The 13,764-nt window shown below is 39.9% G+C and overlaps 1 protein-coding gene across 1 annotated transcript; it reads right to left on the reverse strand.

Annotated features, from left to right (window-relative positions):
* Positions 1 to 1,119: 1,119 nt before the first annotated feature.
* On the reverse strand, positions 1,120 to 2,759 carry LOC146489498 (uncharacterized). The gene is made up of 3 exons (XM_085111028.1): positions 2,700 to 2,759; positions 2,255 to 2,314; positions 1,120 to 1,872 (listed from the first exon to the last, which is right to left on the reverse strand). The coding sequence occupies exons 1-3, from the start codon at positions 2,757 to 2,759 to the stop codon at positions 1,186 to 1,188; spliced, it is 807 nt and encodes a 268-aa protein (XP_084967154.1). The 3' UTR covers positions 1,120 to 1,185.
* Between the last annotated feature and the right edge of the window lie 11,005 nt (positions 2,760 to 13,764).

Here is a 13,764-nt window from a genome sequence, read left to right on the forward strand (position 1 = left end):
AATGAAGAGAACAAGACTTTTAAATTTGAAAGACATGTAATTCCATCCGTAAGCTGACGATGGCACAGGAGTTGCCGAAACATGTCTTTCAAATTTAAAAGTCTTGTTCTCTTCATTGAGAAAGGCTGTTTTAAATGTAAGACGCAGTTGTATGCAGAAGCACAAGAACACAAGCAACCTGTTTGTAAATTGACCGATGTATCGCTGCATCGCCATCATTAAACTGGTATGAAGCAAGCAAGACCGGAATGGGAAACACACTGAACAGCGCCCTAGTGGTGTACCAACCTGTTAAATGTGACGAACAAAATATTGTCCTATGGTGCATGCGTTGTTCCTGTTGTCCCTTAGTCCTTTAGAAAGCGGGGAAAGTGGGGAGGGAGGGGGGGGGGGGGTATAGTTCTCAAATATAGGAAGTGGGTAATCCTAAAGGAAGTGACGGAATCGGAGAAAACTGAGGAAAAGAACAAAAAGGAAACAATGAAAGTATCGCAAAGTACCCCTCCGAAAAAAACTCCACCCAAAGAAGGGCCCCAAATCTCTATTATCTTCGATGATAAACCTAACAGACTACAGCTGAACCCATGGACTGTTGAGGGTTTCTGTTAGGCTGTTATTTCGTGTTTGACGATAATTTATGTTCTTCGAGCCCAATCAATTCGAAATCCGCAAATCGACTTTCCAATATCAAGCGCCGCTTTCAGCCAACAAGCCTACACGAACCGAGACCCGTTCTGGTATTGAAAATTTTACAAAGTGTGCGGAAAAAACTCTCGGTCCTTCAATATGAACACAAAAAGGTTATGTTGATGTTAGTGAGAAGTTAGGGCGCTGTAGGTCCTTCCTTAGACACGCTACTGGTCAGTTCTATATGAGGGACATTTCACAAGTACACAATTCTGTGATTAAAATAATTTTCATTTGGCAGTTGCCCGGTAGAAATAAGTTTTCATTCGTCACTCACATTATCCATATTTTTTTCTTTCCTTTGTTTTTTCACTGTTTTTTGTTTCACTAAACATGATCCATTTCAGACGCTCTGAGATGATTAGCAAAATCTTTACTAATGTATGACTGTCAGACTACATAATTTCGTTTCTTTATACGGATCACAGTTTGTTCTAAATCAAGTCCGGGGTGAAATGCTGTGACCCCGTTTAACACGCTGTTACATCTGTGAACGCATCAGAGATGAGCTCCCAACCACCACTGGGTGGTAGATTGGCTTCCCTGTGTGCAGCGGAACTTTGGGTTGATGTATACATAGTGGCCAAAGTTGTCTTCCCCACTGACTGACCCCGACTTTGGCCTAAACTGACAGGTAGCGTATGTACTGTCAGTATGCAGGAAGTGGCTATTAGCAATCTGCCAAAAAGGTACCGTTTGGTGGATCCCGATGTGTCCGCGGATGTTAATGTATTCAACTTTCTTGCATTTGTTACCACCAATATAATCGACAATGTTGAAGTCCTTGAAGCTTCCACGAACGTAATCTCTGAAATCGACGCCGTGGGTCGGGTAGCTGTATGTTGCTTGCCAGTGAGTGGAGTGACTCTGTAGGGACTTCATTCGTGCCAAACTCAGGTGGTACAGATTCCAGTTCTGTGCGTTCTCGTTCACTGGAGAGTTGTACTTGAAAGGAATCTTGTGAAAAGCGGGAAGCTTACGATTTAGAGTACTCCAGGAGGTGATTAGGGTCCAGGCGGTGCCAGGCTCGGACTTGAGATCACAGTAACCCGGGTAACTGTTTCCGCCATTGTCGTAATGTCTGTAGACGCCACATTTTGAGGCTCCTCTCAGCAGATAATCAAGGCAGGAGGTTGGACGAAAGAGTTTTCGCTCAACTTTAGTTGATTTAGGACAACCATCTCCCTAGAAAAAAAAAAGAGAAAAACAAAAAAAACAAAAAAACAAAAACAAACAAAGAATTAAAATCGTTGACCTTTTTGGCACGAGAAATATCGCAATATTGTCCACGACTGCGGTAATGTACAGATCAGTTCAAACATTGACATTGTGAGGAGCGAGTTCAGGGATCAGCGTGGTTGACCGGATTTTGTTGTTGCAATTGCTCTGATTTTTAATCTTTCCCGGATTCAGGACAGTTTGATATCCCGATCGTATTTTTATTTATTTATTTTTTTTACAAAAATTTCTTAAAAACCGACTGCAATTACAAAAATAGATAGACTTGGGAGCTTTCACTCGGCAAGAAAACCTCGAAACTTAAACATCAGTGTGTGAAGTATTTTACCTTGCATCCCAGTGTAAGAACTCGTTTGTGCCGTCTGTGCTCAGCAGCTGCTGGAAGTGCCTAGAAGATGAAGAAAGATTTTAAATTTAGACAGTTGAAGAGTGAAGAACATATTCTTTTAGATAAATCAGTCACGGGATTTTGTCCATCGAATAACTGAGATCCTGAGATTCCTGCGATTTTGTAGGTTAAAAAAGGTAAACGGCGTGAGTAATTATAATGTAATTTCAAATTTCTTGGTTATTCGGCGTTACTAAGCAAAACTATAGACGAGAGTATTAAGCCCTAAAATAGGCTAAATAAAACGGTCATTTCCTTCCTTTTCGGGTTACGTAGGTCCATGCATGGCTTGCCGGTTTGAATTTCGTTCCTAACATTTTAAGTTTGGTGATATTTTGCACGTTTAACACTGGGAAAGATCGTTATATGAATAGTTTTGTGTCGCAGACAAATCACTTACGAGAAAAGTGATGCCAATAAAAGCCGCGATTATCTTAAATCCCATCGTTAGATTTCCGCGAAATACCGTTTTGAATTCAACTCGAAGAAAAACCAGGGTTTGAACACCGCTTCGTTGCTGACCGCAAGAATATCCTCAACAAGCGAGCAGTCTAGGCTGTGTTATATTACGTAGCACCAAAATATCAGGTAAATAAATCAAAAACACGAAAACGTATTCCACCGAACATGTTTTGTGTATTAGACAAACGAAGCAAAAAAATTCGGTTGTTGCTGTGACAACTTGATGTCAACCGGAGTGTGCCATTTTCATTTTTCTTGCATGGTTCGTTTCTAGAGCAGTGTACGGCAAGCAAGGTGTTAAGTGTGGGATCATTTATTTATTCAAGAGACAACTTGAAAGTGAATGAAAATTCTGTCGATAAAAAGCATTATTATTCTTGTTGACTGTTGAAAAGTTTTTTGTTTTTGATTTTGGGGTTTTTGGTTAATGCACTGTAAAGCTGAATGCATTATTTTGAGTCGGAGCAAACAATAAATTTGAAACTTCAGTACTCCCGGAGTACTGAAGTTTCAAATTTATTGTTTCTTTCTCGCAGGATGAAGTTCATCCTGCGAGAAAGAGATTGCCTCTCTTTTCGGCTCCGAAGCAGGAAGGAAACCTCTAGCTTGCAGGGTATTTCCCATTACATAAGAAAAGAGATCCGCTGCTACAAGTCGTATGTCCATATACTTACGATTCACCCGCTATAATTTGTCAAATTCAATTTGGTGGGTTCTCGTACAGCTAGTCACTCTAAGGTTGCGAATGTTTACAAAATGAATTGTTTAGTTGTATATGTACACTGTACGTAATATTCAATATATATTCTAATTTTGGAAAATTTTAGTAAAATTTATATGTATTATACCTTACGATTCTACAGCTCATTCAGATCAAGCCGTATTTTTGCATTTTTCATGTTGAGTTCAGTCAGTGATTTGAGGAATCATGTGTTTGGATTGTTTACATTAAATAACTAGTAATAATCAAGGATTAGTAAAGTGCGTTTGATTTGTCTTATTTCTGCTAAAATTCTCTGCTAAAACCAGAAATTGGTTAGCAAAAGTGGAGTTCAGGGAGGAGGTTATCGAGAATTACCATGTGTTAAACTTTGTTCTGGTACAATGCAATAAACTGAATGAATGTAGCAAAACTCAACACAGTCAGTGATTTGAGGAATCAGTGTTCTAATTGTTTACATAAAACAATAACAATTTCTTACCTGGGGACTTTTTGGCAGTGAACTGATTAAGGAATAAAGTAAGTCTTCATGCTTGAATATTGAGAACTGCGCTTATGTTAAGTTTGTCCGAATCAACAAGCCCATGAGACCCATTCACATGGGAGTTGAACATGTATTTAGGAATACGACGCAAATTATTTCGGTGCGAATCAATTTTTGGCCGGGATATTCAAACTCCGTAAACTAAAGAAATTTGGCCAAAAGCTTTGGCTGATCAAATTTAAGATCTCTAAGCTCTAAAAGAGTCTCAACATCAATTTTTGTCTTTTCCTTATATTTCTCTAAATTGATGTACCGTGGACTTTATACACGAATGTCCGATGGAAACCAAAAACTGCGAATGTCAGCTTTCCACCGAACCTTAATTCTCAGCTTTGAACAGAGAATCTTTTACCAAGCACCTTATAAGCATTCTGGGTTTGAACATCTTTGAAATCAATTTTTAAAGAATATATTTTTGATCGGATTTATAGACAAAGCTTGAATTTTGCGCCATATTTGCCATGATTCAAAATGGCGTACAGGCAAAAGTTGAAATCAATCGACTGTATCCATGTTTTCGTGAGAAACTGTTCCCGGCAATTAGTTTCAGTGCAAGCGATTCGCCAATCCATATCGTCACAATGTCTCACTTGTGTAATTAAAACATCCCTATCTTGTAAAACTCAACCGAGTTACACCTTCAAACACGAAATATACATCTTAAGTGCTGTTTTGTTGTGAGCGCAAAGATGAGAAGTGGTTATATGTATTTAACAATAAAGCGTGTCTTGTATGGTCAACACAATTAGTATGGTGATTTTTAATTACCTCATTATACGCCTCACACCCAACCTTCGCCTATGCAATTCTCTAACATTCATGTCTGTGAAAGCCGACGTCTTTTTTGTTGTTGTTGTTGTTAAACAACATAATTTAGGCACATATTGTACGCAATAATATTGTACGAATTTCTAAGGCTAGGAAAGATTTGATCTTCCACGTTCGTCTGAGGGCCGAAATATTATTCGTCTTGTCATGAGAATTCTCCAAAGAGAATCACACCCATGATCTTCTGCAAACCAAGACACTGAGAGATTCGTGATCGTGCGGGAGTCGGTTAGAGATTTTAGCGATTACATGGAATGGCGACATAGTGATTCAGCGACCGAGGGCACACATTTGTTCCATATGATCGATACATTAATTTTATTATAACCGACAGAAAAACCAGGCTTAATGTTCTCACTGCTTGTGTTCGAGACACTCGATGAAATTTCCAATTAACAAACACGCGTTTCAGATTGCTGGTAAGATGACTCACTGATTGGCATCACAAAACTGATAAAGCAATCGAAGGTCAGTACAGCTTCGTCGAGCTTACATGCACGTGCCAAAATGAAATGAGAGACTGTAAGAAATCCGAACGAGGCTGGCGGAGTGAAGCAGTTGTTTAAGGATCACAAGTAAAATAACGACTGAACTGTTTGGCAGCTGGAAAATGACACTGGAATACAAAACAAAGGAATTTGTAAAAATGTACAACTAAGTGGAGAGACTCTGTACAATCCATTTCATACCTGAACATCATGAATTATTTTCTTGATTCTGATGGAAAGCTGATCTCAGTCATTACTATAAAAGTAAATATTGCCTCTCCAAACCAAATCAGTTGTTCTCTTGGCCGGTGTAAATCACCAAGGTAGCAGTTGGCCTTAGAGTCTTTTCATGTCCCAGTATTTACACGGAGCATTTTTTCTGGAAGTAAAATTGTGTCTTAAAATATGCACAAAATGATATTGGGCTTCCAGGCAAAACGTTTTGTCAGTAATCTCTCCAAAGAAAGGAAAGATCATTTTTCGAGATCAAGCGACGAGAAGTTCAAGACAGGATAGCCTTATATTCCGTGAAATGTCAAAAGGTACGTTAAAACCGATTTTCTTTTGCACCGGAAGTCCACACTTTATTTCAATTGCCTCAAGGAAGCTACCTTATTTTAGTATTTATTCAACAGGCGACTGGGTCATTTGCTTCCGTTTATTTTATTTCCGAGCAGAACATGTTGCGAAAGTAAACATTGAAGGCTTTTTACGGTAGAAGAAAAAAATGAATTTCACGAAGTCACTTTCTTAAAATAAACCTTATTACCTTTTCAGTTTGGAGTGGATAAAGAAAGGATTAAAAATAAGCCAAGAATGTAGAAAGCGGGAAACTGGGACAGCCTCAGAGGCTCTCAACTACTTTGAAGACGTTATATACTATTAAATGATCAAATGCTAAATACCTATGCTAATTTAGGTTTGTTGAAGAAGAGACAGGTAATGTCGTTTGGACATGGCCTTCGTCTACACTTGCTTAATTCTTTGCGGATCGAAAAGAATAAATTAAATGAACGCTAAATACTTCAAAATAACTTCTAAATTCTTTTCACAATGTCTCGTTTTACACCATTCCGAGTGCCTCTCTATTAAGCCCCCTCCTCTCTCCCCTCGGGCCTACCCACCATAAATTCTGACTCAAATTACGACAAGGAAACAAGTAGCCTGCTAGCAAGCTCTCTATTTGGTCTCACCCGAGACTTATTTCGCGTGAGACCCTTATTAGAGAGCTTGCGCGCAAGCTAAACAAAAAAATATGAGTTTTGTTGACTTTATGAAATTTTAAGAAGACGAGGCTACAGCGTGAGAAGTAAATAGAGACCATTAGATTCTAGTACGAGTTCGACTACGAGATAAGACTTGAAGTTTTTAGCGAAGTAGTAAAAACAGAGATATCCCAGGGAGCTTTATTTTACTCTTTGTGAGCGACGAACTGGATTCCAAAAAGGCGAGATCACTTACGTTTCGATGAGACAAGGATTCGTTTTGCCACCACGCCGTTCTCTCCAAACCTCGTAGTAAAATAACGACGGCTATCTCGTTTCACCGCCAAAATGATACTGCTTCACTCGCTCGCACTCTTTGTCTATTGCAAAAGAGTCGTAGGAAAAACTCGTAGGTCTCAAATGTTGTGCTGAGAAGGTAAGTGACGCGCGCGCAAGGCGAACGAAACCTTAGTTTCCAGAGAGAGAGACCCCTAAAAACAAAACAACCATGCAGCACAGGGGAGGGGAAGGGTACGCAAACGGTTGATATGCATGCGCATCCAGACTATTGTTTTTTTGATACACGTGTTTAAAGCATTCAGAGTAGTATTTCAGTTGTCAATTATTTCCGCATAGCTTGTTTACTGACTCATGACTTGAAAGGATCCACCGTCTCTATTAAGCACACGTACACTTCTCTATTAAAATCCCGTTCTTGATAAGAGTTTTCACAATGTTTACATCTTAGTCGACAACACGTACAATAGTAGAGAGGAACTCTCTACAGTCACTGCCATGGAACGTAAATGGAAATACCTTTTACTTGCAGTGCATTCGATTGCCCCAGACAATGGGATAGGGTATCTCGCCGATAACGTAATGGTAAATTCATGTCATTATGATTCACATTAAAATTTTAAGGCGCAATTTGCATGGTAAGCCTGAAGGAAGAGATGATTTTCTTTCATATTATTGTAATTCGTAGACGCGAGCAGTATAGAATTATTTTACAAGAATTAGTTTTTGTAAGACGCATACTATGAGGGTCTGGATGGGGGGGTACAAATGTCAGTTGTCAGTAAAATTTTAGGTTATTTGTCAGTTGTCAGTTAAATTTTGGGCCATTTGTCAGTTGTCAGTTAAATGGCTGTTAATAATTAACTACAGATTTTAATAATTTCTTGAGGACCCAAATAAACTTAAACGTCATGTAAGACAGATAGGAGCGTACCCTGATAACCGTAAAAGTATTGTAAAAGCCTGTTTCTGGTTAATGTTTAATTTTATGTTTACATTTTTGCAACAACAATCGTTTCTTTGGCCTTTATACAAATCATCCCATGGCCACTTTACTAAGAACATACCTTATGAATCCAAGCGAAAATGGGCGCGTATTGGTCGGCCAGACCTTGAAACTGCGACAGGTGAAATTTCCTCCTCAGTGTCAGAGATATCGTTGTCTGAAGCTGTATCGTACTCGTCCTCTTGTGGAGGTCGCACAGTACCAACGACCACATCAATGAGACAGTCATTTACAAATGTGACTTCTGTAACATCATTAGATGGCACCTCAGGACTGATTCATCTTCAACATCTCTGTTGAGTCGTTCTGGATCTTCCGTGATGGAATTGCTCTCTTCGTCTGGCATAAAGTTTACTTTACTGCAATCTGGTGGCTTCGTATACACCGCTGGTGGTAGAGCCCCTGCTTTGTCCTTTGTAGTCTCACCCCTGACTGTTCTTTGTCTTACTGGACGATACTTCTCTACCAATTCTTTCATGGCAGTCTCCGTTTCAGCGCTAATCTCTGCTGACGGAAGCGGTTGCATGAATTTTATACTTTCAAAAGCGATGGTCTTTTGTAAAGTCTCCTTTGTGATGGTTCCAAAGTCTTGGGAATACTGTAAGGCGGTGAACGTCTCATGTTTGAAATGGGAGACAGCGTGAATGTTCTCCACAACTGTTGTGAGTAACGTGCACAACTCAACCTCTTCAAGGTATTCTTTGTTTAATAGTCACAGCTATGCTGTCATGCAGCCGGCGCATTCCTTGTTCCAGAAGCATTAGTTCACTGCCTGTTTCCTCCAGCACGCTTGGCAGCTCCATTTTCCACTGACCATCTGTGATTATCGCAAAATTTTCGCTTCTTCCTCCCTGCTTCGGTGCCATGCGGTAAAGTTTTAAATCAAACTTTTCAAGGCCGAATTTTATTGCCAGTTCTCTCAGCCCAAGAAATGACAACCGATGCTTCTTTAGAGACTGAACTGTCTCTAGCTCATCGCAATTGATTGGAATACGGCTTCGGTGTCGTTCGAATGCCGTATCCGAATCAACGCGGCAAAAGCTAGCAATCGCCTTTATTACGCCGGAACGAGCGGACATGGTATAGACTCGGCATATTACTAGAGCGCGTTCCACGTAAATTTGGGTCATGTTAGAAATAAACTATTAACTAATATGAATTGTTAGTATAAAATATGACGGCCTACTCTGCTGCTGTTTATTGTAGACGTTTGTTTGGTGATTTGGTATAAAATATATCAATTATTAGCCGAAAAACGTACCAGCAGGTCTTTCGTCAGTTGTCAGTACCAGCGAGTATAAATGTCAGTTGTCGGTTAAATTTTATGCTATTTGTCAGTTGTCAGTTAAAATTTTGGCTATTTGTCAGTTGTCAGTTAACCCCATCCAGACCCTCTACTATTGGTAAGCGGTGAAGCGACGAGTTGTTTTTGACAGCTAGAACGACGAGGAACCAATCAGTATCTTTTGTATCTCAGAAACGAGAAGTCAATAGAATATTCTCTTTATTCCTTCCTCTCCCCCGTCATTCCTCGTTTAATCGTTAATTTGTATAATTTGTGGATATCTGTTCTCGCGTAGGATCTGAGAAAAAAACAGTACTATTAATCGCAATCTAACGAAATTCGAAACTAGGGCTTTAATAAATTCTATGTCGTGGTTTTTATATTGAGGACATCAAACAATCCCTATTAATAAATCACATGATTTTTGTATTCGAGAGTTTTACGTTGTCCTTAGCTGGCTGCAATGAGCTCACGAGAGTCGCCGTCAACGGCATCTTACAACGCCGAGAAGGCGGGAAAGGACGTGACCATGGCAACCGGGATAGTAGCAGCAGTGTTAGCGATTCTCCGTACCAGGTTAGCTCGGTCAGTACCCTGAGAGACAGTGAGAGTAGGAGAGGTAATGCCTGTTGCATTGGTTAAGTTAAATATGTATATTTGTAGTGGAGAGAAACACAAATTTTTACAAATGCCTGTTGTCCGACAAACTTGTTGGCCTGTGCTGATGGACCTAAGCAGCTTTCTTGTTGGTAACTATCTTCTATTTTGTAGTTTGGTAACATTTCTTGTCAGATATCCTTATTTTAAAGTTGGCTGAGCTCAAGTTTTTATTGGTTACTACTGTCAAAGGCGTTCTCGCCCCAGTCCCTTTGGGCAGAGGGACGGAAAGTAGGGAGTGGGGAGGGGAGGTTGGCCGAGGAGTTGCTTTCAGTTTTTGCGAGCTTGTTACTTACTTCTCTGTGCCTCTGAGTGCTCGTACATTTGTAAGAGATTACGTGCTAACGATAAACAAGAAATTCTAATAAGTTATGATTAGAGGTATTTATCAAGTCAAGGAAAGACTTTCATTTCCTCTGTACAATCATAAACACTTACACTTACTTAATAAAATTAAAAAAAAACCCTTACAGAAGGAGGAACCGTTGGCGAAAGTCTCCCTGCTTTTTAGACTCGTCTGAAACGTTGTTTTGAAAATTTCAACAAGTATTTCTATCAGCTTTAAGAACCACAGGAAAATATTTTGTTTCTTGTAACAAGAAAGCATTTAATTTAATGTGGTGCTAGAGAGAAGGAAATTAATGCTTGTTGACTTTTCAATAAATGCTCACGCTATCCGCAGTGAGAATTTTACCCACAGTCTCTAAGACAAGAACCACCTTTTTAAGCATAATGTATGGGGCTACGGGAAAGAACTGCGTGGTAGTTTTTATTTGGATGGTTTGAATGGTGACGCTTAGAATTTCAACCGAAGACTCAAAAGTTATAACCATTTTTTACAGCGTAATAAACGTTATCACAGGAAAGTACTGCTCAGTTGCATAATCAAAAATGAGAAACACCTGGAGCTTAATTATACAACATAATACTAGTACCACAGCAAAGTTTTGCTTAGTAGCTTTCAACTTATTGGTCACACATTAGAATGCCAACTACAGAATCAAGGAAGAACTGTCATGTATAGCATCATTAATAACACCATAGGAAAGTACTGGTCACTACCATTGAAATGGTCACATTTTGGTTTTTTATGAAAGACCCAAGGTTATCTCATCTTCCCTGTGCGGATTAGGATTTAAATATGTGTTACCAGTAAATCGTGCTTTTCTCTCAGGATTCTTTCACTGAATTCAGTGAGAGAGAGCCAGGTGAAGTGACGCCTCGAGATCCAATGGCTGTTCTGTTGAACTGCATTCAGAATTACAGGCCGTCAGCAGATAATAGCGCCAGCGAAGGAGAGTTGTTAACAGAGCATCTGCGCATGCCTAATGGAGTTCAGGGAAAGACTGAATCAAAGGAACCTGGTGAAGTAGATTAGTGATACTGTTGACGCTAGTTTATTTATCAGAATTGCTTAAGAATAATCATCCCGGCAAATCTCTTAGTATTACATTGGATATTCAAGGACGTTCACTGAATTTTATTCTTGGACAATTTAGAAGGTAACTGATTAGCCCTTTCATTCTTGGAGTGAACAAAGAAAAAAATGAATAAATAAAGAAACCGGTTGAGTCTGTGGTTGGACTACTCAACTAAAAGCTATTCAGTAGTACTTTTTATCTTGGTCGCTCTTCTCTGCATCGTCGTGTTGTTACCTTACCCCACATTGTCTGTCTTCATCCAGGTGTATAAATGGGTACCGGCGACATATTGCTGGGGATAACCCTGCAATGGACTAGCATCCCATCCAGGATAGTGAAGAGGAGTACAACTACTCCAAGTTGCTTTATAGTACAACAAACCAGCTTAAAGTGCGACTTAAAACAAGTACATCAGGTAACAATTTTCCACTTCTTTGTTATTTGCAGTCCCAAGAAAACTCTCTCCGGGTAAAGTGGTAGTGTGGGAGCCGTCCGGTCCCAGTAAGGAACCTTTCTCCTCCTTTACCTGAGAAATTCACATTGGATGACGAACCTGTGGAGGTGAAGAACGCCAAAACTCCCGATGCACTCGAAGTCTTTCGAGGAATGCCGACGGAGAGCCGAGTCACGACGAGCGTTCTCTTCATGCTTTGGATTTGTTGCCGGGAACGCTCGGCACTGATGTTTCTTTTCCCACTGCACAGCAACGACAACAGAAACAGCAACAGCAGCAGCAACAACAACAACACGCTAAGCCCAGGGTAATTCATATTGGAGAAAAGAACAGTCAACTATCAGAGACAAATTTACAAAACCCTTATTCTGTAGAAGAGCGCAGACAAGGGGCTTCTGCATTGGCTGATGATAACAGAGAGGAAGGGAAGAAAAATGTTTTCACGAGCGAACAAGATGGATTAGGTATGAAGGGAGAAAGTAATGGGGCTGCTGACCTTGATAAGGAAGACATTGAATCTCAACAGCCAATAAAAATCCAAGTTATGCTACCGTCAGTTGATAACAGTGTTCACGAAGAAAGCTCGGCACACGTTTCTGTTGATCAGGGTACGTTTGGTGACGTATCTTCCATTTCTGGAGGCGATTTTTGAGTGCAGTGGAAACGGTGATAAGTAAAGTAAGTAAGTAATTTATTTAATGTCAAATACACAGGGGGTGGTCTCCCAGTCCCCCGAGCCACAGGCTCATGATAAAAGTGTTTGACAATTTGATAATTATTTATAATAAAATAGATTGTTAGACGCATGAAAATTGTTTCAAGGCTTTGTTTTGAAACTAAATGTTTTTGAAAGTGATTTCAACTTGGTGTCGAAAGTAATTTTGTTTGTTTGGTTTTGTCTTGCTACGATTTGTGGATGGCTAAAGAAACTCGGCCACTATTTCAACCAGTTATTAGAAAAACCAAACGTGAAGCTATCGTGGCTTGCTCGCCCTCGTTTTCCCGCGCGTGGGTTATTTACATATGCTGTTTGTGTCTGTTGTGATTGGCCAGGGCTCATCAATAACTTTGGTGTTGGTACTGCGTTACACGATTGAAAACCACTGAACAGTGAGGACACCGCATTAGATTTGAACCCACACACGAGTGTTTCTCTTTTCCACAGGATATTAATTTTAATCGTATAACTGTCAAATATAAAGGTTGTTTTACACGTATGAAGCAGTTGTAAGCAGAAACACAAGCAACCTTGTCGCTAATTGACCCATGCGTCGCTATATCGCTCGTCTAAACTGGTGGGAAGTAAGCAACACTGCAATGATAGTACCAACTTGTAAACCTGAAGGAGAACAACATTGTCCTATGACGCATGCGTTGTTCCTGTTCTTCCTTAGTCTTTTAGAAATCATGGGGCGGGGGAGCCGTGTGAGGGAGGGAGTGAGTAATGCAAAAGGGAGTGGAGGAATCGGAGAAAACTGGGCAAAAAAAAAAAAAGGATACGGAAAGAATGAATGTTCCCCAAAACTCTGAATGTAAACCCCTCCGAAAATAATCCCACTTTAAGAACGGCCCCAAATCTCTATTATCTTCGTTGATAAACTCAAAAGACCAGAGCTGAGACAATGGACTATTTTAGCTTGCTGTTTTAGGCTGTTGGCTTCGTGTTTCACGCTAATTTAAGTTCTTGTCATTGTCAAGCCGCAAAATGCTCTCCAATATTTTAAAAGCGCCCCGCCAACAAGCCAAACATGAACAAGAGTACTTTCAACGAATAAAGACCAGCGCTTATGTTGAGAATTTTACGATGGTTGCGGAAACAACCTTTTGTCCTTAAATTTGAACTGATAGAAGGTTGTGTTGGTGTTAGTGAGGAGTAAGGGGGCTGTAAAACTTGTTATAGATACGCCACTTGTCGGTTGCATGCGAGGGACATCTCAACAAGTAGACAGTCCTGTGATAAATAATTTTTCATTTGACTGTTGCCCGGTAGAAACAACTTTTCATTCGAAATAAATTTGATGTTATATTTCAAGCCTGGTGAATGAATGAGAATGATGTATTATTCCAGAAAGTGACACAGGC

Source organism: Pavona decussata, unplaced genomic scaffold (genome assembly GCF_977016875.1).
Source record: "Pavona decussata unplaced genomic scaffold, jaPavDecu1.1 SCAFFOLD_6, whole genome shotgun sequence".
In the NCBI taxonomy this organism is placed as follows: domain Eukaryota; kingdom Metazoa; phylum Cnidaria; class Anthozoa; order Scleractinia; family Agariciidae; genus Pavona; species Pavona decussata.